This window comes from Orycteropus afer, unplaced genomic scaffold (genome assembly GCF_000298275.1).
Source record: "Orycteropus afer afer isolate SDZICR_OR568_19922 unplaced genomic scaffold, OryAfe1.0 scaffold00006, whole genome shotgun sequence".
Classification (NCBI taxonomy): Eukaryota; Metazoa; Chordata; class Mammalia; order Tubulidentata; family Orycteropodidae; genus Orycteropus; species Orycteropus afer.
This window is the reverse complement of record NW_006921593.1, coordinates 12,693,125-12,718,083: the sequence shown is the minus strand read 5'-3', so window position 1 is coordinate 12,718,083 and position 24,959 is coordinate 12,693,125. Positions and strand designations below refer to the sequence as shown.

Below are 24,959 nucleotides of genomic sequence, written 5' to 3'. Positions count from 1 at the left end.
AAGTCTGAGAGACTGTTAGGAAGGGCCCTTTGCTGTATCGGATGTTGTATCTGAAATCGAACTCTTATCTTTCCCACACAGTCATTCACTATTTATTTTCTGAGCTGCCTGGTGGTTGCCTGTGCCTGTGTTCCTGCTGGGTTAGTTCTCTCTCTTACTGACTTGAGACCAGGCCTTGGGTGTGTGTTGCAGACACTGCTTCGGGATTGCTGTTGCCTTCTGACCTTGTTCAGTGTCCTTTGTGCCCTTCTGAAGCCGCAAGTTTCTGTGACGTATTCCCTTGTGCCAGCCCTTGCTCACAGGCTCTGGGTCCAGAAAGGCTGTTCCTGTTCCCGGGGCTCGTGGAACACTTGATTGTGTTTTCTTGTGGTGCTTTGGCATCATGTTTACATGAAATACACGCTTGCTCCGCCTGGGATTTATTTTAGTGCGTTGGGTCTTCTGCTCGGACCTGCAGGCTGGAGAAGATGTTTGGTTAGGGTTAGGGTTCTGGTAGTACAGTGCCTAAGGTATCTGACTGCTAATCAGAAGGTTAGTGGTTCAAACCCACCTGCCACTCCGTGGGAGCAGAACGGGGCAGTCTACTTACCTAACGATTTAGCGCCTCGGAAACTAACTCAATGGCAGTAGATGTGGTTTTTTGTTTGTTTGTTTAGAGGGCATACAAAGTGTTTAGGGGTGATCTTCTCTTTGAAGCTCCAGCAAAGAAGAAATAATAGTGGAAGTGAAATGGCAGCTTTAGGTACCACTTGTTAAATCTGGATGATGGATATATAGAGTCCAACTACACTGTCGTCTGTTTGATGAGTATTTGAATTTAATGATCACTTTCCTGCCTTCCCCTCCTTTGTTTTTAAAATTCTAATAAGACTTTCCTGGCGGTTGTTTTCTTCCCTACTCCCCCAATCCCCATGAAAATTCCAAGAGATCACTAGGCGCGAAGGAGGAACAAACACTAACTCATTAGTTCGTCCTCTGCCTTCTCTGCACCTGCGTGTGAGCAGCTGCGTGCATCCCAACATCCCCCTCGCTTTGACGGGCACTCTGTGTGGACATCCTCAGGCGCTCAGAAGTGTTGAAAGAATTTTACAGTTACACCCATCAGCCTAGCACCCGGATTCAGATGAGATTTTAGTAGACTTGTCTATCACAGATCTGAGGAGCGCTGGCGGTGTAGAGGGTAAGGCATTTGGCTGCTAACCAAAGGGTCAGTGGTTAGAACCCACCGGTCTATGGAAGAAAGATGAGGCAATCTGCTTCTGTAAAGACAGACGGCGTGGAGACCTGGTGCTATGAGGTCATATGTTATGAGTCAGGACCGACTTGATGGCGGTGAGTTTGGTTTTGTCTGTAATTCCTCTTACGGTAGATGCTAACCTCTGCGGAACCTGAACCCCCGTCAAGGCTTATCATCACTCCGGAAAGTTCCCTTCCAGCCAATCCCAGCCCCTCCTTCCGCCCCCACCAGGCAGCCAGTGCTTTGGGGTTTTCTATGGATTAGTTTGTCTGCACTAGGACTTCATGGATGGAATCGTACAGTACCTACGCTTTGGGTGAGACTTCTTGCACTCAGCATGTGCCTTTGAGTGTAGCCATATTGAGTGTCTTTGCCAATTAGATATGAATATGAATTACTTATGCAGTTACAGAAGTTTGTTTATCCACTTTCTTACTAATGGGTGTCTGAGTTATTCCAATAGTTAGCTGTTATGAATAAAGCTACTCTGAACATTCTTAGTCTTGTACAAATCTTTTACGGGCATTTATTTTCATTTGTTGGAAATGCTGTCAGTCCTTTTAATTTTGAGGGTGTATGATGTCTTGTGTTTTTTGTTTTTTTTCAATTATCTGGTAACTAATGATGTTGAACATTTGCATGTGCTTGTCTACATTTGTCAGTCTTCTTTAATGAAAGGTCAGTTCACATCTTTTGCCCTTTTTAAAGTTTGGTCATTTCTTCTTGGGAATAGTTGGAGTTCTTCAGATACTTTGTGTGATATGTTGTATGAATATGTTCTCCTAGTTTGTGACTTGCCTATCTGTTTTCTTAATGAATCTTTGGAACAGATGTTTTTAGTTTGGAGGAAGTCTGATTTATCATTTTTCATCTGTGGTTACTGCTTTCTGTGTCCTGTCTAAGAAACCTTTGCCCACCTCAAGTCATGAAGATACTTCCTGTGTTTTCTTTGAAAGCTTTTGGTTTTAGCATTTGGGTTTAGGTCAGTGATCTCTCATACTGACTTTGTTGTACAGTGTGAGTCAGGGTTCATTCCTTATGAGTTCCATTTGTCCCCTCACCGTTTGTTGGGAAGATTTTTCTTCCCTCTGTTTTCTGGGCTCTTTATTCTCTTCCATTGGTCTGTTTGCCAGTCTTCATAGCAATGTTACACAGTCTGGTTTACTGTAGCTTTACAGTAAGTCTTGAAATCATATTATATAAATTACTTAAGGTTGATCTTTTTCAAGATACCATTAGCTGTTCTAGGTCCTTTGCCTTTCCTATGAATTTTAAAACCATCTGTCAGTATCTGAAAGAAACCCAACTGGCATTATGATTGGGATTGTGTTGAATCTAGGGGTCAGTATGAGGAAGGTTGATATCTTAACAGTATTGAATATTCTAAACTATTGACGTGGTATATCTCTCATTTATTTAGATCTTCTTTAATTTCTTTTAATAATAGTCTGATTTTGGTGTGGTAGTCTTGTACATCTTCTATCAAGTATATTTCTGATTTTATAGTTTTGATAGTATTGTAAATGGAATTTATTTTTCACTTCCTTTTCTGCTTGTTTGCTGCGAGTCTATTAAAAATACAATTGATTTTGTATTAAACTGTATCCTGTGACTTTGCTAAATTCACTTACCTTCCAACCTTCTTATTCCAATCACTGGTAATTATCAGTGCATCTTGACTGCATGGTTGATCAATTTCAGACTGCAGAAGTTGGTAAAAATTTTCAATTTCTTCATCTTTGGCATTAGTGGTTGGTGCATAAATTTGAATAATAGTCATACTAACTGGTCTTCCTTGTAGGCGTATGTTTATTACCCTATCACTGACAGCATTGTTCTTCAGGATCGATCTTGAAATACTCTTTCTGATGAGGAATGCAGTGCCATTCCCTTTAATATGTCATTCCCAACATAGTAGAGCCTGTGATTATGTGATTCAGAATGGTCAATACCATTGCAGCTCACTAATGCCCAGGATATCAATCAAGCATTCCAAGTTTCTTTGACTCATATTCAGACATTCCACATTCCAGTTACTCATGGATGTTTACAAGTGTTTCATCTGATTTTGAGTTGTGGCATCTTCAGCAGATGAGGGCCTTAGACAGTGTCCCACTGCTATCAGTAAGATTTTCACTGGCTCATTTTTTTTTCAGAAGTAGACTGCCAGGTCCTTCTTTCTAATTTGTTTTCATCTAGAAGCTCCGCTGGCGCCTGTCCACCGTGGGTGATCCTGTTGGTGCCTGGAACGCTGGTGACATTGCTTCCAGCAGCACAGCAATACGCCAGCCACCACAGCAGGACAGACGGACGGATAAGTTGGAAACAAAGAGGAAGGATCGCTAGTTGGAGAATGTGGCCTTGGTGATAGAAATGATGCTCAAGATCAGATGAAAGAACTTTGCGAGACCAAGGACTTACTCATTGGAAATAGAAAATTTCCGTATAAATTTGCAATAAAAATTTTTTCAGCAACATATATGACAGCTATACATAAGGACCTTGCTAGATAGAATACACAGGAATCAGATGGACTACATCTGTGGAAAGAAGCTTATTACCATAAGTCAGAACAAGGCCAGGGATGACTGAAACACATCAGTTGCTCATATGCAGGGTTGAAACTGCAGACAATTAAAATAAATCCATGAGAGCCAAAGTATGACCTTGCGTATATCCCACCTGCCTTTAGTGACCATCTCAAGAACAGATTTGATGCACAGAACACTGATGACCAAAGGCCAGATAAGTTGTGACATGAAGATATCAAAAGATAATTAAAAAGACAGGAAAGAACGAAAAGTCCAAAATGGATGTCAGAACAGACCCTGAAACTTGCTCTGGAATGTAGAGTAGCTAAAGGAAATGGAAGAAATGATGACATAAAATAGCTGATAGATTTCAAAGGACAGCTGAGAAGATGGAGTAGAGAATTACAATGAAACATGCAAAGACCTGGAGTTAGGTCTTTGAGTTATTTAAAACTCAGCCAATCTCAGTCTGAAACAGCAAGAAAAACATTCAAGCTTCGAGTTGCAATATTGAAGGAGTTTATGGGCAGAAATATGAACATTGCAGGAAGCGTCAAAAGAAGATGGAAGGAGCCCCTGCACCAAAAAGAGTTGGTTGCTGTTCATCCGTTTCAGGAGGTATCACGATCAAGGACTGAGGGTATTGAAGGAAGATGTCCAAGCTACACTGAAGGCCTTGGTGAAAAACAAGGCTTCAGCAATAGCCGTTGAGGTGTTTTAACAAACGGATGCAATGCTGAAAGCACTTGTTCATGTGTGTCAAAGAATTTGGAAGACAGCTACCTGGCCAGCCAATCAGAAGAGATCCATTTGTGCCTGTCCCAAAGAAAAGTGATCCAGTGGAATGTGCAAATTGTCAAACGATATCATTAATATCACAAACGTAATAATTTATAGAAGATAATTAAAAAATGGCTGTGGTAGTACATCGACAAGGCAAAGCCAGAAATTCTTGCCAGATTCAGAAGAGGAGGCGGAATGAGGGCTATCGTGAGTGAAATCCAACGGGTCTTGGCTGAAAGCAGAGAATACTAGAAATACGTTTTTAAAAGCCGCTGCCGTCAGGTTGATTTCAGCTTGGTGACCCAGCAGGACAGAGTAGAACTGTCTCGTGAGTTTCCCAAGAGGGTAAATCTTTACAGAAGCAAACTGCCACATCTTTCTTCTGAGGAGGGGCTGGTGGGTTTAAACAGCTGACCTTTTTGGTTAGTAGCCGAGCACTTAAACCACAGTGCCTCCAGGGTTCCTAGAAAGATGTTTACCTGAGTTTTATTCACTACAGAGGCATTCGACTGTGTGACTCATCACAAATTATGGATAACATTGCAAAGAATGGGAATTCCAGAGCAGTTAACTGTATCCATGTGGAACCTGTCCATAGTTCAGGAGGGAATCCTTTGAACAGAGCAGGGGAGTACTGTGTGTTGGGGTTCTTTGACCACACTCACTCAGCTGTACGCTGAGCAGATAATTGGAGGAGCTGGACCATGTGAAGAGGAACATGGTATCAGGATTGGGGGAAGGCGCATTAACAGCCTACGATATACAGGCAACACAGCCTTGCTTGCTGAGGGTGAAGATAGCTTGAAGAACTCACTGAGGAAGATCAGAGACTACAGCCTTCAGTATGGATTACACCTCAACATGAAGAAAACAAATGTTCTCTCAACTGGACCAATAAGCAGCATCATGATAAACAGAGAAAATGCTGAAGTTGTCAAGAATTTCATTTTTACTTGGACACCTCTGCTGCAGAAGACCTCTTACAAGTGTTGAAAAATTGGCAACAGCCATACACCTCATGAACAGCTGAGCTTCTCATTTTTACACTCTGGTTTTTGTGTGGGGCCCCCGCTTAGTCACCATATCCCCCGTCTGACCAAGGTGCCAGGTGCCAAGGCAGTTCCTCAGCACATTTACAGGGAGCTGGAACTCAGTGGGACAGCTGTGTTTTGCTGAGTCTCACAGGTTTTCCACCTTTGACAGGTGTAGTGTTGCACTTTTTTGTCAGTCTCTGTTAGTGGGAAGTACTTCCCTTTCTGTCTTGACAGGTTTCCACCTTACACAGGTTCCATCTTTCACAGGTTTTACTGTATTAGGACAATGTAGGTGAACTTTACCCAGAACCGTTCTATTCTTAGATATAACTGTAGCACGTGAGGGTAATAGCTCTTCCCACCGAAATGGAATACAGTGAATGAGATTAGCCCGTTATTAGATATGACCCAATTCAAGAGATCAGTGTTTCTCTAAAACAAACTGTTTTGAAGAGTTTGGGGAATTATCCAGGTCAGTTGGCATAATGTGGTCCACAAGACAGTGATCTCATCCTACTATAGTGAGTCTTAAAACTGGCGTCTTCAAAGCTTGTGTGAGGGACCATCTAAGATGCAGCTCTTGGTCTCTCCCTGTCGGGAACAAAGGAGAATGAAGAAAATCGAAGATGAGTGGAAACAACAAGTCCAAAGACCAGGGGACCACATGAAGCCCAGCCTCCGTGACCCTGAACCCCTGCAGCACTGGACGGTGCCCTGCTACCACTGCTGAGCCCTCTGGGACCACAGTAAGAGGTTCCCGATAGAGTGGGGGAAACATGTGGACCAAACTCAATATCGTAAACACCAGGCTGTCTGGTCAGATGTAGGCTGGTGGAACCTCTGTAACTGTGGCCCTTAGTCACCCTTCAAGCAGGAACTGAGAGGGAACACTGCACAGTGTGGGGAAGGCCTGGAGGGCCTGCACTGACCCCGCTACCTCTCTGCCTGTGCTAGATTCCTAAGGGAATGAGGGCATCCGTCCTCTTGGAAGTGAGTTCTGCTGCCGGTGAATGGGTCTCCTGGGTGAGCACTAGTCTCTGCTGAGTTTGGGTGGACATGGTGCCTTGGCGCTCCACACTGAGCGATTGAGTGCCGTGGCGTGCCAGGCACTATTGCAGCCAGTAGAGGGAGTCTTTGAGAGCAACGGGCGAGCCCCTGGCCTTGGCTCACAGAGTATCCGAGTATGACTTCTTGAGAGAGGCAGCTCCTGGGGGCTTGGCAACTACACAGGTGGGGCCAGGTAAGAAGCTTCAAACCAGACCCCCAACCCCAGGGTCCATCCCTGGCTTCTAACAGCACCTCTAGTTGTGGTAGTCACTGTGTTTGTTCTTTCTGACTGAAGATTCCTTACTCCTGCAGGAGAAAGAATGAATGTGATTGGTGTCAACTGACCTGGCAAAAATGACTGTGAGCACCCCCCCCGAGAGCCACATTCCACAGCCTAGGTCCACTTGGGGGACAGCAGAGTGTGTGTCCTTTCTCATCACTTCCCCCCAGAGATGGGAGGGTATGACAAGCTGACCACTGGAGCTGAGTTCACGGGGCTGTCTGATCTGTGCTGAACGGTGATGCATCTTTTTCAAAACAGCGTGTCTTGGTTAGGTGACCCGAGACATGGCTGTTTCACCTTCTCTACTACTTCAGTTTCTAAACTCACTTCAGTGTGGTTTCAGTTGGGTGTCATGGAGTTGATCCTGACTCCTAGTGACCCCGCAGGAGCAGATGGCCAGGTCTTATCTGACTCGCAGTGCTGGGCCTTCCTCCAGCTGAGTCCGGAGGCGGGCTGCACAAGGAAGGCGTATTCTGGGGTCTCGTCTCCTCTCCAGGCTTTCCTTCCTCCCGGACCCTCCTTGTGCCCAGATCAACCCCACCCCCACCCGCCAGGGCAGCTCTAAGCAGAGGGGAGGAGAGCCGGCTCAGCCGACGGGAGGATCCACGCAGGACATGCAGCCGCTGCTGGGGGCAGGGCACCCCTGTGTGCCTCTGTGACCCCAGACCTCCTGAGTGAGGGTGTATGGAGTACCAGGTGTGGCTGGTACCTGTCACTGCTTCTAATGACCCTGGGTCAGAGTTCAGGAAAGGAAGACTCAGACAGATGGACTCTTTGAAGGAAGTTTGGGGCCTGTCCCCTGTCAGGTGCTCACTGAAGTGCCAGGGACATAGCGTTGAGCAGGGCAGGTGAGGTCTCTGTCCTCCCGGCGCGTCATAGGAAGGAAGGGAGGAAGGACACAGGCACAGTACGTGTGGGTGAGAGCCAGGGAGGACGGACAGGAGGACAGGGACAGGAGGCCGCGAGCGCCCGGGAGGCTGCCCCTTGGTGGGACCAGGGCAAGGCCTCTGCAGGTGGCACCTGCACCAGCCACACAGTGGGAGAGACCCTGAGGAGCCGCTGCCCACCAGCGGGGAGGTGGCCTGTCTGCCTGCCTCTAGGGCTCACCTCTGCTCTTGGGGCCCTCAGAAGTGTGACTACACCACCCCATCATGTTCTAGTGCCATGTGGGTTTCTTCATCAGATGATACAGAGGACGTGCGCATCGAGGTGTGCATCGTGGAGGTGTATGTGTCTGTTACACAAGTGTTTGTCCTGGGATGACCTGGAGGACGTATGCATCATGGAGGTGCAAGTCTGTAACACACTTGCATATCCTAGATGACACAGAGAACGTGTGCATCGTGGAGGTGCATGTCTGTAACACGTGTGTCTCCCCCCTCAGATGACACGGAGGACGTGTGCATCGTGGAGAGGCTCTTCTCCAGCAGCCTGGTGGCCATTGTGAGCCTCAAGGCGCCCCGGAAGCTCAAGGTCTGCCACTTTAAGAAGGGCACGGAGATCTGCAACTACAGCTACTCCAACACCATCCTGGCCGTGAAGCTGAACCGACAGGTGCGTCCCGCGTGCTCGTGGCCAGCCGCCATATGGGCTCTGCATGTCGCTCCACGTCTTCAGTTGGGCAGCTTTGCTGGTCGCCGCCCTCGGGAGGAGATGTTTCCTCAGCTGACCCCTCAGGTCCCGCAGACACTGGCCCTGGCCCATACTGCTGTGTGCTGAGTCCCCTCTCAGCCCACGGGGTGGCTTGGTGCCGTCTCTCCACGGTTTGCTTAAACCATTCTGCTTGTGACAGGAGCCTTCATGTGTGTAACTCCATCTGCACGTCCATAGAGTTGGTATGTTTTTAGCTCAGAGGAGCCTGGGTGCCACGGTGGCTCAGCACTGAGCTGCTAACCGGAAAGCCGGCAGGGGAAGCCTAGCAGCCGTCCCATGGGAGAAGGGCATGGGTGGCCCTTGGTGTCCTTGAAGATGGACAGCCTTGGACACCTTGTGGGCCAGGTCTGCTCTGTCCTCTGGGGGTGGAATTGACAAAAAACGTTTTTACCTGCTATCTTCTTTGCTTTTATAAATGTGACTTATAAAATTCATTAGAACATTTTTTTCCTTTTTAAACTGTTCTTTTTTTAAATTTAAGATGAGAGACTTAATGCTTTATCATACCTTCCGCAAAGCTACTCAGGCTCCCTGGCCCAGGGTACTGCCTGGTGGATAGCTCTCCATTTGCTCCGTGAGACTGTCACGTGGCTTTGGCTTGCTCGCAGGATGACAGCACTGGCCTTAGATCCTAGTGTCCAAGGCAAGAAGGCTGATGTGACAGTGAGCACGGCAGCTGGCAGGTTCTGAAGTGCATGGTACCCGAGGAAGCAAGAAGAGCAGGGACTTCTGTCTTCTGTGATTGAAACTGGGCCTTGGCCTGTTGATGGGAGAGCAAACTCACTGCATCCTGTTGATTCATTCATGGCCAGAGTTGGCCAGGATGGCGGAGTTGGCTGAGACGCGATGTCACCTGTTGTTATTTTAAAACACACACGTGCTCGCTCACATTCAGGTGACGTAGAGCCGAGGGTGTTCCAGGCAGTCTGTCCTGCAGGGGCCGCCCCTTCACGCCTCGGCTGCAGGTCTGCGTGCCTTCCCTTTCAGACAGGCAGGTTCTGAGCGCAGAACCCGGCGAGGTGTTAGTCCATAGAAATCCCTCGGCCTTTCCTTCAGTCCGACTTGTGCCTCCAGTAGTCTCATCCTGCTGTTGTAGGGAACGGACACTGATGCGACAGTATGTTTGGTTCAGTGACCCCGACTAGTCCTTAAGCGAACACAGTGCCGCGGAGCCGCTTTTAAAGCAGCTGGCACCACCCAGTGGGGCTCTGGCGTTCACCCGATTTTCATGCGGGGAGGGAAGCAGCAAGGCCCCGCAGAAGCAGGACGTTCTCCTTGGCTGCAATGGATCAGTTCGCAGGGTGTTGACTCAAACACGTAGTTAGAATTATTAGTACAAGTGGCTTACACAGTCGTGGGGACGGCACCATTGGCTCTCGGTGCCACTTCATGGGCGGGTGGAGGACACAGTCCTGCAGCAAGGCCGTTCCTCGAGAACCAGCCGGTCTGTGCCCTGAGTCGGTGGAGGGGGTCTGGAGGGGACAGAAGTGTGAGGCCGGGCCGGGAGCGAGTGTGCGGACCGCTCACACCTGGCCTGTCTCTTTCCAGAGGTTAATAGTGTGCCTGGAAGAGTCACTGTACATCCACAACATTCGGGACATGAAGGTGCTGCACACCATCCGAGAGACGCCCCCGAACCCCGCAGGTAACTCACGCCGGCCGAGAGCCCCGTTTCTGATTCTGCCTTCTGTGAGTTAGGGGGTGTGCTTTCTTGTTTTGTCCGGTCTGGTTTCAGCTTCCAGAAATGTCGACAGATTTTTTAAAATGCTGAACTTTTCTTCTCTCAATTGAGATTTGAGTGAGTTCACAGAGCCATTCAGTTTTCCATTTTCCATTCGACAGTTTGTGCCCATTTTGTTTCGTGACATTGCTTGCAGTTGCAGTGTGACAGGCCTCTCCCCATCTCTCCGTGGCTCCTGTCGCCATTCCTCCTCCTTTCTGTCCCTTCCTGACATCTGAGCTTTAGCCCCGGGCAGATGCTGCCCTTTCGGGCCTTGTCTGGTTGATTGTTGTAAGGAGCACATGCCTCCCTCGGGTTACTGTTCACCACATCGGCCTGTCTGGTTTGGCTGAAAGTTGTAAGCCTCAGGGACGAGTTCAGCTCCAGGCTGAAGAATGACTGAGCACCATTGTCTGGGGTTCCACTAGTCTTTATCCTATAAAACAAAACTGATTTTAAGCCAAGTGACCTTCTACCTAATGCTAGGCGTATGACCGGATAAAGTCATTGGTTAGATCAGCTTCCAGTTTTGAGGTTACTATCAGTTCAGACCAAAGGCCTTTCATCCGTTAGTAATATTGCTGTCACCTCAGGGTGTCCCTGGATGGTGCAGACTTAAATGCATTTAACTACTAACTAAAGCTTAGGGGTTCGAGTCCAGAGGTCTCCTTCAGCCATTGGAAGAATCAGCCATTGGAAACCCCGTGGCACACAGGTTGACCCTGACATACCTGAGGTCACCATGAGTCAGAATTGACAGCAGCTGGGTGTTTTGGGGTTTTTTATCACCTGGTGGTTTGGAGGTGCAGTGAGAAGATTGTCAGCTTAGTGGTTGGTGTGCACCAGCTGAAAAGGAAGGCCTTGTGGCCTGAACTCAGTGTATGTTCTCTGTTCTTCACAGGCTTGTGCGCTCTGTCCATAAACAATGACAACTGTTACCTGGCATACCCTGGCAGTGCCACCATCGGAGAGGTGCAGGTCTTCGACACCATCAACCTGGTGAGGCTCCTTTGGGACCCGAATGAACTTTAGAAACAGGCTTTTCCATCTGAGGGGATGCCCCGGGGTCTGCCCTCTCCTTGCTGGGCTCAGCAGCAAGTGTCACTGCTTCCCTTGGTGAGTGGCAGAGCAGGCCTGGTCACCTCTGCCTCCACGTGTACCCCAGTGTCCCCGCAAGAGCAGCGTGAGTGTGAGGGGCAGAGACCTGGACCAAGTGCTGACTTCCGATTTTAATCAGCACTGCCTTGCCCCACTCTTCAATCTGGTGGGTCTGGAATCTCTACTGACGTGGTTCAGGCACAGCCAGTTGCCGTCCTCAGCCTCCCACGTACGTGGCCTCTCTGCCGCGTGCACTTACGTGTCCCCGCTCCTCCCTTTGCAGAGAGCTGCAAACATGATCCCAGCTCATGACAGTCCTCTGGCAGCGCTGGCTTTTGACGCGAGTGGCACGAAACTCGCCACTGCTTCAGAGAAGGTGAGTCTGCGTGGCAGCGGCCCGGCCACACACTGGCTCTGGGGTCTACACAGACTTCACCCACCACTCACCCACGGCCGACTCAGAGACCCACAGTCTGGCGATCAAATCTCAGAGACCCACCTGCCAGGCTGTCAGATGGGCTGCCTGGGAATGAGTGAAAAACACAGACTGGGCTTTTTCTGATGATAAAGGCATCTGCTCTGAGAAGTACAGAGTCCCACAGAGGAGAAGAAAATGCCCTCGCTGGGGTTTAAACTATGAAATCGGCCATCTGCTTAGGATAGAGGACTCAGAAAAGGACAAGAAGTACCGTATATCTCAGGATAGAGGACTCAGAAGAGGGTGGAAGGTACCATGTATCTTAGGATAGAAAACTTAGAAAAGGACAAGAAGTACCATATTTTTTTTGCACATAATGCACCCATGAAAATAATGTGCACACACATTTAACACACACAGCAAATCAAGGGAAACAAGTGCATAGTTTGCAAAAAAAAAAAAAACACACAAAACATCAGTGTAGAACACGTTTGCATTACAGTGCTGTGCATGAAAGCAAACACAGAATCCCACTCTGAGCTGCTGAACACATTTCAGTGTGCTTTTTGCATTCTTTTATTCATTTAACAAAGTTGGTATCACCCTAGTTGTATGGGTACCATCTCATTCTCACTGTGCCTGGCACCGTGCTTCTCTTGGGCAGGGTCCTGGTAGGGCTATGGGACTGCGTCCCTTCTGTATCAATAATACTGGTTTATTTTTTTCATTTGTTGTTTTCATAGTTTATACCCCAGAACATGCACTGATGCAACAGTTTCTGTGTACAATTCAGTGACATTGTCTACGTTCTTTGAGTTATGTGGCTTACATGGTTTTAATATTTTATTATAAACGACTGTGTGTAAATCTTGTACATCAGTCTGTGTGGGCACCTCTGCCTGGTATCTTGAGAGGGGCTGGTAAGAAGCATTTCTGGGTCAAGGGCTGTGGCCTTTTGACAAGCTCTGTACTGTGGTGCTGAGGTTTCAGCAGTGCTTTTGGATGAAGACTAGGGACAAAGGCCTGATGATCTCCTTCCAGAAGTGAACTATTGACCTGCAGCTGGTCCGGGGGGGCAGGGGGGCAGCACCAGGCACGGGGTCACTGGGAGTCACCTGGGCGGCCTCGCCTCGGCGGCCCCTCCCCCCAGCAGGGGCCCTCCCCATCCACCCTCCACGGCCTTAGCATTTCCGATCCGCTCCTTTATGTCGTTTCTCTTGTTGGAGTGCTAACAATCACTCTTGTCCCCAAAGGAAAAAGATGTCTTCTTAGATGTTAATTATTTGTTTGTCTTTATATTTAGTTATTTAAACCTTCTAAAATTGGTGTGGCTCAAGATTGAAGACTCTGAAATCAGTCTTCCTTCCCTCCATGCAATGCTCCCGTCCCGGGGCTTGCCATCCGGTTACCTGGAAAATACAGCTGTTGTAGCGGTCTTGTCATCTTCGGAAGTTGAAAGCCCTGCCCTCTGGTTCCTCTCACATGCACGCTTTCTTGTTACTGCCTGCCTCCCTGTCCACAAGTCCCCTTTTAGTTTGGAGGGCATCTTCCAGACACGGGTTTGATGCTCGGGGGACGTTCTCACCGTTAATTCCTGCCTTGCCGTGTCTTTCCAGTCAGAGCCTCCACATTTGCACTCCTGTGCTCCGTGAGGTGTCTCTTGGGGTGGCTAAGTCATATTTCCCAGCTCTCAGTTCCCTTGATAGGTATCCCTGTAAGTGCCTGGAAGGGGCCTCAGTGGGCACCTGATGATCAGGTTAAGAAAGGCCCTGGGTGCCCCATCTGCTGACCTAAAGGCTGGGCTTTGGAACCCACCGGTGGCTCCGTGGAAGAAAAGGTGATCAGCTTCCATTAAGATCACAGCCAGACAGGGACCGGGTTGATAGCAGCGTGTCAGACGGACAGACGGGAAACTTAGGGCACAGTGCGTTTGGGGCTATGTGATGAACCCGTTTGGCGTGAGACGCGGCGTCACTCGAATAGCACAGTGTCACTGAACTGCACACGTGGAAATTGTTGAAGTAGTGTGTCTTCTGTTGTGTATGTTTTCACTAAGAAAGCAAAGTTCCACAGCTTAATGGTCCTTAAAACGATTGCAGCCAGGCACGCCCTGTGGAGCAGCCCCGCTTTGTAACATGGTGGCCATGTGTGAACTGACCCCACGGCAGCCAACAACAGGCTTCCTCGCAGGCAGCACCTGCCCCAGCTTTTTACCTATATGAGCTGTGACTTCACGTGACTTCCAAGTGTTGTTGTTATTTGCCGTTGAGTCGGCCCCAACCCATAGTGACCCCTCCTTGGGTTTCCAAGGCGGTATCACTACAGAAGTAGATTGCCCGACCTTCCTTCCGAGGAGGGGCTGGTGGGTTATGTTATGTTCTACATTTGAATCCACGACTCTTGGTGTTTAGAATTAGTAGTAAGTTGAGGTAGGCTGATTGAGAGAAAAGACTTGAGGTGAGGAAACAATAGGGCAGCAAGGGGCAGGAAGTGGAAGAGGTGTGCTGGGAGGAGAGTGGAGGGGAGCAATAGGGCAGCAAGGGGCATGCTGGGAGGAGAGCAGAGGGCAGCCCCAGCTCTCCCTCACCGGCCAGAGCAGAGCTGGCACGGAGGACGCCGCACACCCTTCACTGTCGCCCCTTCTCTTCCCGTCACAGGGGACCGTGATCCGGGTGTTCTCCACCCCAGAGGGACATAAGCTCTTTGAGTTCCGGAGAGGAGTAAAGAGGTAGAGTGTGTGCATCTGCGGGCTGAGTCGCGTGCAGGCTGGGCTTCGGGCATCTGCTGACCTGTGACCCAGGTGGATGCCCAGGCCCCTCAGCCCACCTCAGTGGTCGGTTGAGATTAGGGGGGGGTCTCTTCATGGCATGGAACGGAGCATCTTTATAAACAAATGCAAACCAGACATTCATTTGGCCACATTCCTTCCTGGGCAGGCCCACAGAACCAGGGCCCTGGTACCATTGCCCAAGCCTCAGGGAGCCCTGGTGCTGCACGACGTTCCCCCACCTTCGCCTGGGCACCATGTGCCTGTCCTCGCCCCCCTGCTCCCCTCTCCTCTAGCATCTGGTCTTGGCTCTTTCTTTAAAACAAAGAGTGTGGGCTGTTGAGCGAGATGAAGGAGTTGTTCCTATTTGATCTGGACTTTCCAGCACCCTTCGCTCAGTACTTTCTGGGCAGCTGGCTGGATGGCAGTGAGAAGGATGTCAGCAGACCTGAGTCGGCCTGCCCTGGGGACTTGTCTTCTCTATCCTTTTAGTTATAACACCCTAACCCGTGTCCTGGTGACAACTTAATAAGACCTGTGCATTGTGCACTGTCCCCAGGTGTGTCAGCATCTGCTCACTGGCCTTCAGCATGGACGGCATGTTCCTCTCGGCGTCCAGCAACACAGAGACTGTGCACATCTTCAAACTCGAGACTGTGAAGGAAAAGTGAGTGGAAAGGCATGCTGGGAACCCAGACACCTCTCCCACCCGGCACACGCTGTGGGGTGAGAACCCCCAGACCACCTCTCCCACCCGGTACACGCTGTGGGGTGAGATCCCAGACCACCTCTGCCACCCAGCACACGCTGTGGGGTGAGAACCTAAGCACAGACACGGTCCTGCTTGTGGACGCTGATTACTGGTAATGAATGTTGATGGTGTCATTGAGTCTGTTTCTACCACGGTGACCCATTTTGTGACAGTACAGCTGTCTTAGCTGTCATCTTTACATGGACAGATCACCAAGGGTTTTTCCTGCAGAGTTGCTGGTATGTTCGAACCAGCAACCTTTCAGTTAGCAGCCGAGCACTTAACCATTGCACCACCAGGACTTCTGTCAGTGAAGAATGTTGTTATGTGCCAAGTCAGGCCCGACTCATAGCAAACCCCTCCTTGGGTTTCTGAGGCAGTATCACTACGGAAGTAGGTTGCCCAACCTTCGGAGGAGTGGCTGGTGGGTTTGAACTGCCAATCTTGTGGTTAGCAGTCAGATGCCTTAGGCACTATGCTGTAAGTGCCACCAAATCTAGGCTCAGCCATATAGTGGATTTCCCCACTTTAACATGATGCTTGAAAGTGGGAGGAGCTTGGCCCACCTAAACCGAAGGTAGAACCTTCTGGTCAGTGCTCGTGGCCACCTCTTGGCATGTCTTAGTGAGGAGATGCCTGTTGGGTGAGAACCCCGTCTCTTGTATCCTGTCTGCACCTAAGCCAAGGGGTGAGGCTGTTTCCAATGTTATAGCAGTTGATTTAAATTAGGCGTTACAGTAACGAATACGTGTAGTGAGCAGGGTTCTTCTCTCTCCTCTAATTGTGTGGCAGCATCCGGCTGGGAAGGTCCTGTTTGTTTATGGTCTGTGCTGATGGAGAGGGACACAGCCGAAGGGGCCCCAGGGCGCACCACTGACTCTGGAGGCTACTGCTGGGAGTCCTGTAAAGTTGGCCCTAATGTCTTACATTTGCTGTAAAAGGGGAGCTAGTCACTTGTCAAGGTGTCCTGGTGGCACGACAGTTAAGTGCTTGGTGCTATCCGAAAGTTTCACCAGTAGGTCCGTGGGATAAGAGAACTGGTGATTGGCTCCCGGAAAGATTGCAGCCCGAGAAACCGTATAGGCAGCACTGCTCTGGCACATGGGGTCAGCACCCAATAGTGACGGTCATCTGCTGTGAACCTGGCCCTGGGGCGTGGCCCTGCCTGTTTCCAAGACCTGGGAGCAGTTCTCTACTCGCCCCTGGGACAGTGTGCCGGGAGAGCCCTTATCCTTGTCCAGGACAAATGCTTTGGAGTCAGAAGACCCTTATCCCTGGGGAGGGGCCGTGGGCACGGAGCTCTGTGGTCTGAGTGTGTGTCCTCACAGGCCCCAGGAGGAGCCCACCACCTGGACCGGCTACCTGGGCAAAGTGCTCCTGGCCTCCACCAGCTACTTGCCCTCCCAGGTCACGGAGATGTTCAACCAGGGCAGAGCCTTCGCCACTGTCCGCCTGCCCTTCTGCGGCCACAAGAACATCTGCTCGCTCGCCACGTGAGTAGCGTGTGCCACTGCAGCCATCTACCAGAGCGGACACCAGAGAGGGGGGCGAGGCGCCTGGACAGTGTCTCCTGACCCAGGACAGCTTGGACGGGGGGCAGGGTCAGTGCAGGGAGGGACGGAGGGAGCCAGCAGATGCACCTGCCCGGTGATGAGCTGCTAAGCCTTCCTCTGGGGGGGCTCTGCTTAATTCTGGATTCTTTGATGGAAAGTATTTGATGTTAATGAAAAACAGTTCTAAGTTGAACTGTGAGGTTGGCAGTGCTGAGCCATTTGTGGTTGATAGAAGCAGCCTCTTACAGTCACAGGCCTTGTCCCAGTGCAGGGCACAGGATGCATGCAGCCTCTTACAGTCGCAGGCTGATGGGTTCCCTGACACTGACCAGGAGAAAGGCCCCTTCCCGGTGGTGCACGCCTTCTCAAGTCCGTCAGCCTGGAAGCAGCGTCTTTCTCTTTTCTACCAGACGAGCAGAGTCCTGGTGATCAGAGCCCCCAGGGAGCCGCTTTTGCCCAGGCTCCTCCCTAGGGATCAGAGGTGGTGGCGGGGGCATTCACAGCACGTCCATCCTCGGCCCTCCTGGCGGGAGCCTGACGGCTGCTCGGCGTGCAGCTCGGAATCCGAGTCATAGAGGGGTTCTAGCCAGGCCAGAGCGGGGCTGCCAGGTTAAGCAGACACTGCGATCAGCGCTCTGCTCCTAGAACCTGCTTTCTGCTGTCATTAGAATTCAGAAGATCCCCCGGCTGCTGGTGGGTGCGTCCGACGGCTACTTGTACATGTACAACCTGGACCCTCAGGAAGGGGGCGAGTGCACCCTGATGAAGCAGCACAAGTGAGTGCCCGAGCCCTGAGCCCTCCGCGTGTCCCCTCTGCGCGCAGCCTGTCGCAGCCTCGGCCCGAGCCCTCCGCGTGTCCCCTCTGCGCGCAGCCTGTCGCTTGGCCTCTTCGTTTCCTTGGGACCCGGCTCTAGGAGACTAGCAGCCCGGCTGGGCTGGGGGCCGTTTCTCACAGAGTTGACCCCACCCGCTGGTGCTCTGACAATGCTGGCTGCCGGTGCCTCTGCTCTGGCCCTGTGGCCAGGCTGGTGGCCGGAGTTGGAGGGCAGAGTACTACCCTTGTCCTTAATTTGTTGGGGGCAGCCCTGGCCCACTTCCTGGGACCTGGCCAAGAATGGGCCTGAGCGTCCTGAGGAAAGGACACAGTGGGTGACATCACAGCTTAGCGCACTGTGCTGTGGGCATTCTCCCTGAAAGAGACACCTCGCCAGGCGGGGTTCACGTTCTCAACAGGTGGGGGGGCTTGCGTTCTCCCAGGGGGCCGGTGTTCCCACAGGATGGAGGGCACCCGCCCTTCACAGGGGCACTGGTTCATGGGGGGAGCACAGTCGGGTGTGCTCTGTTCAGTGCAGAAGCCCCCACAGTGGTGTAGTAAGGCGTTGGAAGGTTGGGGTGGGGCTGGGGGAGGTTGTTTAGAAAGTTCTCTTCAGTTAAAGACGGGTCAGGTGGTCTTGTGAGGTAGACCTTGACTCTGGCAGCACTTGGGTGTGCTGCGGTGGTGAGCGCCCGTGGCTGAGTGCCGGGTGGTGGTGCCACGGCTGGTCCTCGCGCAGGCTCTGAGCCCGCTGTTCACCTTCCTCTGCCTTCTCCAGGTTGGATGGCAGCGTGGAGACGGCCAGTGAGATCCTGGACTCGGCATCCCATGAGGGTCCTTTAGTCACTCAGCCGTACAGCACAGCCGGGGCCAAAGGCACCTACGTGCCTCCATCCCCAACCAGACCTGGTAAGGCCTCCCACCTGGGGCTCTGTCCCCAGGGAGTCCACGCTTGCCAGGTGTTTCTGGCTTTGGTCTTTGCCTGTGAGCACCTGCTTCATGCCACATCCCCTTGGGGGCTGGGGCTGCAGCAGTGAGCAGGGCAGGCGGCACCCCATGCTTCTGAGCTGACCTACCCGAGGCTTGCCGGTACCCACGTGGACAGACGTGGGGCACTGAGGCTGGGGTGACTCCCTAATCGGCTGTCCGGGCAGTCAGGTTGTGCTGACGTGGAGGCCTGTGGTCTCACACCTGAGCATGCTCTCACCAGCCCTCTTAGGGCCTAGTGCCTCAGAGCGTCATCCTGTCAGACCACCACCTGTCAGCCAGGAAGGGTCGTGTCCACGTGCCCTGTTCACTAAAGAAAGCTTGTCACCTCTCCGCTTAGCACCACTGTTGTGGGTCAAAGGGGAGGTGCACTCACAGGGTTTTCAGCAGCTGGTTCACAAGTAGATTTCCAGCTCTTTCTTCGGAGGCACCTCTGGGTGGACTCCACCCCCCCGCCCCTCAGGGCGCATGGTAATCAGCCACTTAGCACGTGGGCAGCTTTGTGACAAACACCACCTCAGGCCGTCTGAGCTGCGGGGATCCTCGTTAGAACACACCGAACCTGTTGCTGTCAGGTCAGTTCTGATCTTAGCAGCCCCGTGTTTCAGAGAGGAACTGCCCCACGTGGTTTCCTAGGCAGCAGTCTACGAGGAGTGGCTGGGGGTTCAAATGTCAGCCTTGTTAGAAGGATTAAAATCGGTGCCTTCTCAGCATGAGCATGACTCATAGCAGTCCAGCTGGGTGGCAGGAGTGTGTGTCCTGTGGCCCAGGCCTTTGTACGTGACCTCGCAGTCTCTTTGCAGCCTACACAGACGACTTAGGCGCGGCCGGCGGCGCCTGCCTGGAGGATGAGGCCGGCGCCCTGCGGCTGGACGAGGACAGTGAGCACCCTCCCATGGTCCTTCGGACAGACTGAGCCTGACCTGTGAACCCTGACCCCGGAAGCAGAGCACACGGCACGTGAGAGGACCTGGAGCCGTGCTGCTGTGAGCTCTGGCCTGAGCTCGGGGAGAGGATGACAGAGACTTAACAACAGGTCCTAGCTGTAGTCTGAGTCCACACTGCTGAGAAAAGACATCATTTCCACTTCCGTGGCTTTTAATTCTGCTTACGAAGTTTAGCTCTTTGGGGTATCGGGTTTTTGGTTTCTCTCTTTTTGCCAAAATCAGCTGTCTGGTGAAGCCCTCACACCCTCCTCGCTTTGCATGCGTTCGTGTGCTGAGCCAGCCGAGGAGAGCTGGGGGCCACGACACAATAAACTCAAGTCATTGGGTTGAGAGATGGACGTACCGTGGACAGACAGACAGGTCCCAGGCCCTCGTGCTGAGCGGCTGGTGACAGGAGGAGAGCGTGCTGTCTAGGGACCCCTCGCCTGGACCGTCCTTCCCTGTTCTATGTCCCCGTCCTGATGCAGTTCTTCCAGGTCGGCTGATCCGGACAGTCCCTTTCGGGCGGCTTGTGTTATGTGGGGGTGGCATGGGAGCATCATGGTGGGAAGAGCTGCGCTCCTTCAGATGGCCGGCTCGCTGGAAAGGAAGCACCGGAGGGCAGGAAGGCCCTCATTAGGGTTAGGTGGTGGTGGTGGGTTTTTCCTTAATTTTCCTGGTCGATCATTGTGGCATTTGCTGCTGTTTTCAGAAGTTTTGAGAAGCATGTATGTAGCCAGCTGCTCGTCTGTCAGATGTCCCGAGTTGGCATTGATGGGTGGCCGAATGGGCTCCTTCCCCAAGTGCCCTGCCTGTCAGGGCTCCTCCGGCTGGTCGGCAGTGGACAGAGTGGGAAACGCGCGGGGAGTGGGCCGGGGGCGCCTGCTCGCTGGCTGTTCATGTGCCTTCCCGCCTCGGATCTTAGCGTCTGTTCTGGAGAGCAGGGAGAGGGCCAGGGCTCAGACAGTGCCAGCGTTCGCCTCGCCTCCCGCCATCGTTTCATGGTTAGAACAGCCTCACGCACCTCGAGCGCTGCGTTCCAGATGAAGACACTGAGAGGGCGAGCCGGCAGGGGCCTCCGTGGACAGCGTGGGGCTGTGGGCCCTTTGAAAGGGAGAGCACGGATAAGCATCAGAAAGCAGAGCGTGTTCCGGCACCACCGTGTCACGTCGCCAGGCTTTTGAACAGCGGCTGGGGCTGGAGGTACAGGTCCCAGGCCGTCTTTGTGCCTCTGCAGGGCTGGAGGAGCTTGGGGAAGGCAAAGGCGAGTGTTTGTGTGTCTCACTGACAGCCTGGCGTGTGGCGTCCTGGCTGAGTACGACCATATTCCTGGGGCCTCCTTATGAAGTGGCCAGCTTGCCAGTGAAGTCCTAAACGGAACCGTGGCAGCCGTGGAAGACCCCGGAAGAGCTGCTCGCGGCGGCAGTAGGAGGCCCTTGGTGGAGAGGAGCAGCGGCCTGGACTTCCCTGCAGATGCCGTCCTGGCTCCACCAGGAGCTGGAGCTGTTCTGAGCGGAGCCATCTCTGGCACAGAGGGTCTGCTGGAGCCTAGACGGGGCCTCTCTTTTCCAGAGGAATCGGAAGGGCCTCGGAACGTGGACCGGGCCAGAATCGTGTGGCCGAGGGCCTGCAGAGAGCTCACTCGCCCGGGTCTGTCGAGCAGGGTGTTGCGCACAGCAGCTCTTAGGGGTCCCATGTGGCCAGAGTGAGTGTGATGGGACGGCGACAAGAATCCCTGGTGGAGACGTGGCGCCCCACGCCCAGGTTTCCTGACAGCCAAAGAGACACACGTTTCACGTTTTGTGTTCAAATATTAATTGTGGTGCCTGCTCGTTAACTTCCCCCTTGTGATTTGGGGAGTTGCATCAGCTTTGCCGGGTTTCTTATTTCAGGAGATCTGTGCTTTCATCTTAGGACTGGGAGCCCCAGGGGAGTTTGCAGTTCACTCTTCTGTCGTGGCCTCCTTATCCTCAGCAGCCGGAAGAGAGGCTCCTGGTGGCCCGGCCGAGCCGGCAGGCGCATTAGCACAGGCCGCGCCCACTGCTTAGCCCGGAAGCTTTGCCTGTGGGTCTGGTCCGACCTGTGGGAGAGCTGACTCTTGTTAAGTGTAAGGAACAGGACCGTGTGTTGGGCAGTGACCACGGTGGGAATGGCCACTGGCCGCTTCCCCCTCCATGGGTCTGAGACTTCGTGGAAGAGACGGGGAAGGAGGAGGGCACATGGGCCACAGACAGGGTCAATGGTGGACGAGAGAGGATGCTAGGTGACCCACACAGAAACCACGTACAGTTTGCTAGGCTCCAAACCACACACCAATACTGATTTTTAAAATTATATCCTATTTTTCAAAGTCCGGCAACTTATTTCAAGGACAGGTGTGAACAGGGACCAAACTTTTTGTATTTTCTAAAATGCTTAGAGTCAGAAAGGACTGAATTCCACCCCAGTCCTGGACCTTGGATGAGCTGTGAAGGCCGATGCCTCGGGGCCCCGGGTTCTGGGTGACTGATGGGAGCTATCCTACCTCACAGGGCTGTTGTGAGGTTGACTGTGATGTGCACCGTGGGCTCCCTGCTCCGGGCTTGGCCTGCAGGGGCACCCAATAAATGTTCCAAAAGAAACTCCGGCAGTAAACGGATGGTTTTCATTCAGCCCTGGCAGAGCTGGGTGGGAACGAGGTGAGAACAGCCAAGTGGAATCCAGGCTCACACTGGTGGTTGTGTGGCTTTTTTCCTGTCCCTCCAAGAACAGACTGAGGGGCTGAACTGGGACACTCTATTAACCACCAAGTCTGAGGGGGCAAGGACCCCAAGGCCTCTGTTCCCCCAGGGCTATAGGAAGTTCTGTTCTCAGGGGAGCCCAGCTGGGACATAGACATGAGCCCCACCTTCTCACCCCACACCCTAGCCAGCCCTGTCAGCCCCGGGAGCCATATGGCCACAAACCCTGCCAGTGAGTGAGCACTGGGACACCCTCCTAGTCACAGCTGCTTGGGGACAGGAAGAGAGGAGGGAACCTTCTGGTCCTCCAGCAGTGGTGGTGGGCCATCGCTCAGCCAAGGAAGGGCCTGGAGGATGGTGCTGCGTGCACCTGGCCTTGGTGACAGCCGGGTCAACATGTGCATGTCCTCTGGCCAAGAGCTTTGTGGGTCTAACTGCTGGCACCCCTGGCCTGAAGTGCCTGTGTAACATCTGCCAGAGCCCGGCTCAGGGTCCTAACACTTATCCCACAAGGAGAGTAACCAGGAACACAAGCTCACCTGTTGGCCGTGCTCATGGTGACGAAGTGGAACTGTGGTCCGTGGGGCTGTCAGTGGCTGTGACCTTTCGGAAGCAGATTCTCAGGCCATTTTCCTGAGGCCCCTCTGGGTGGACTTGAGCCTGCAGCCTTTTGGTTGGTTCGTCCCACCCAGGAGTCCCCTGCAGGTGTGCCTGGCACTTCCTGAATCCCAGGTGGACCTGTCAGGTGTGGGGAAGACTGCTCTCGGGCCCTCCAGAGAAGGGTTGATGGGGAATTCTGGGAGTGGGGAAACCTGCAAACCTGCAGCGACAGGTGCCTTGCAGACAGGTTTGGCTGGTGTCTGTGTGGATTTGTGGGTTTGGGGACATGGCTCATCAAAACCCTTTGGGACTGCCCTTCCCAGCATCAGACTGGGGGTCTGTAGTTTGGCAAAATGCCGTCTTTCGAAAGCTTAGCCTTTAAGGGACCATGTGCACTCGGGCCCGTACTCTCCGTCCCACACAGAGATGTCACTTCAGTGCATTCCTTTCTCTGTAGGGGAAACTGTTGCTAGAGTGAGAGCGAGCGGACGTGTCTGCGTGTATACAGGGCTGGCGTCTGAGGGGGTGGGGGGGTGAGAGTTTGTGTCTGCGAGAGCAGTGTGTCTGAGTGTGTGGGGGGGGGGGGGGGGGGTGGGGGGGTGAGAGTTTGTGTCTGCGAGAGCAGTGTGTCTGAGTGTGTGGGGGCGGTGTCTCGGGGGGGTGAGCGTGCTCACCAATTACTTTCCTTTCTGAATCAGAGAGAATGTCTGAGTGCGCGCCTGGGAGTGTGTGGGTGTCTGAGGATGGGTGTCTGATGGTGCGTGTATGTGTGTGTGTGCCTGGGAGGGTGTGGGTGACTGAGGATGTGTGTGTGTCTGGGGGGTGTCTGAGGATGTCTGTTTCAGGATGCATGTGTGTGTCTGAGGATGTCTGTCTGAGGACGCGTGTGTGTGTCTGCGTGGGTGTCTGAGGATGTGGGTCTGGGCTGGGTAATTGCCTTTCTTCCTGAATCTGAGTGAGAGAACCTGCTTGTGCCAGCATTTCATAGCTGCATTAAGAAATTACAGTCTGTGCTGCTACTCTGGTCTTTTATTGATTTCTTGCCGACTCAGGCCATACGGTTAATTTGCACCATATTTTAACGTATCGTAATTCTGCTCAGCGTGACAGCAGATACTGCCATGAGGCTTCGAGCAGATTCTGCCACGGGACTTCTGAGGGCAGCTTCATTCAGGACTCGTTTTCCGCCTCCACATGCCTGTCTGGAACCTTCCACACTACCTGACAGCGTGGGACCTGAACTCCCTGGGGGTAGGAGGAGGCACTGCGGCCTTCTGACTGGCCTTGTCATGGGGTGGAGACGGGACCGTTGTCTGGTTAAAGTGTCACTTACAATAAGTGCTAGTCGACAGACAGTCTCATTTCTACCGCCATCTCCCCCTTCAGGTCAGAGAATGTGTTCCTCATACGTCCAGCGGCCACCAAGAGAAGTCTCGAGTGTCCTCCTAGCTGGATGGGCGTGTGGTGGCCTGGCCCACGGCCCTTCTGGTTCTTGAAGGCAGACGGACCTCTGCCTCCCTCCACCCCACCCCCTCCCGCGTGTGTCCAAGACACCCCAGCACAGTGCGGACCCCCACGAGGTGGGCACAGGCTCTCCCCGGGCTGACTCCCCCAGACAGATGGTTTCCCTAACGGATCAGCAGACACACATCATAGAGGCCCCCTGACCCGACCCAGCTTTTATTCTCGGCAATGTAAGGCGTGGTGACTTGCAGGAGGACAGTGGTGACGGGGTTTCTGCTGCCTCTCTTCCCCTTGAAGGGGTCCCCTTGGCATCCGTCACTGCTGACCGTCCCTGACACACCTGGGACAGGCGTGAGTTCAGAGCAGGATTGAAGACAGCCTGGGAATTGGGCTTGCACACCCGCAGCACAGTCAGGAGCTGTGGCTCGGGGCTAAGGAACTCCTGACAAGGCCAGGAACACCTAGCACACTGCCATGGAGTCGACTGTGACTCACAGCGCCCCTGGAGGACAATGGAACTGCCCCATGGGGTCTCCTAGGCTGTCTAACTTTAATGAAGCTGATTGCCTCATC

The 24,959-nt window shown here is 52.6% G+C and overlaps 1 protein-coding gene across 1 annotated transcript in view; it reads left to right on the top strand.

Moving 5' to 3' along the window:
• The window catches only part of WIPI2 (WD repeat domain, phosphoinositide interacting 2), a 36,971-nt gene extending 17,379 nt beyond the window's left edge, over positions 1 to 19,592 (top strand). The window contains exons 3-12 of the mRNA XM_007941130.1: positions 8,300 to 8,469; positions 10,117 to 10,213; positions 11,190 to 11,287; positions 11,670 to 11,762; positions 14,462 to 14,532; positions 15,131 to 15,238; positions 16,651 to 16,815; positions 17,544 to 17,651; positions 18,468 to 18,598; positions 19,480 to 19,592. Of these exons, the coding sequence (XP_007939321.1) occupies positions 8,300 to 8,469; positions 10,117 to 10,213; positions 11,190 to 11,287; positions 11,670 to 11,762; positions 14,462 to 14,532; positions 15,131 to 15,238; positions 16,651 to 16,815; positions 17,544 to 17,651; positions 18,468 to 18,598; positions 19,480 to 19,592 (1,154 nt within the window). The remainder of the gene's footprint in view (positions 1 to 8,299; positions 8,470 to 10,116; positions 10,214 to 11,189; positions 11,288 to 11,669; positions 11,763 to 14,461; positions 14,533 to 15,130; positions 15,239 to 16,650; positions 16,816 to 17,543; positions 17,652 to 18,467; positions 18,599 to 19,479) is intronic.
• Positions 19,593 to 24,959: the final 5,367 nt, after the last annotated feature.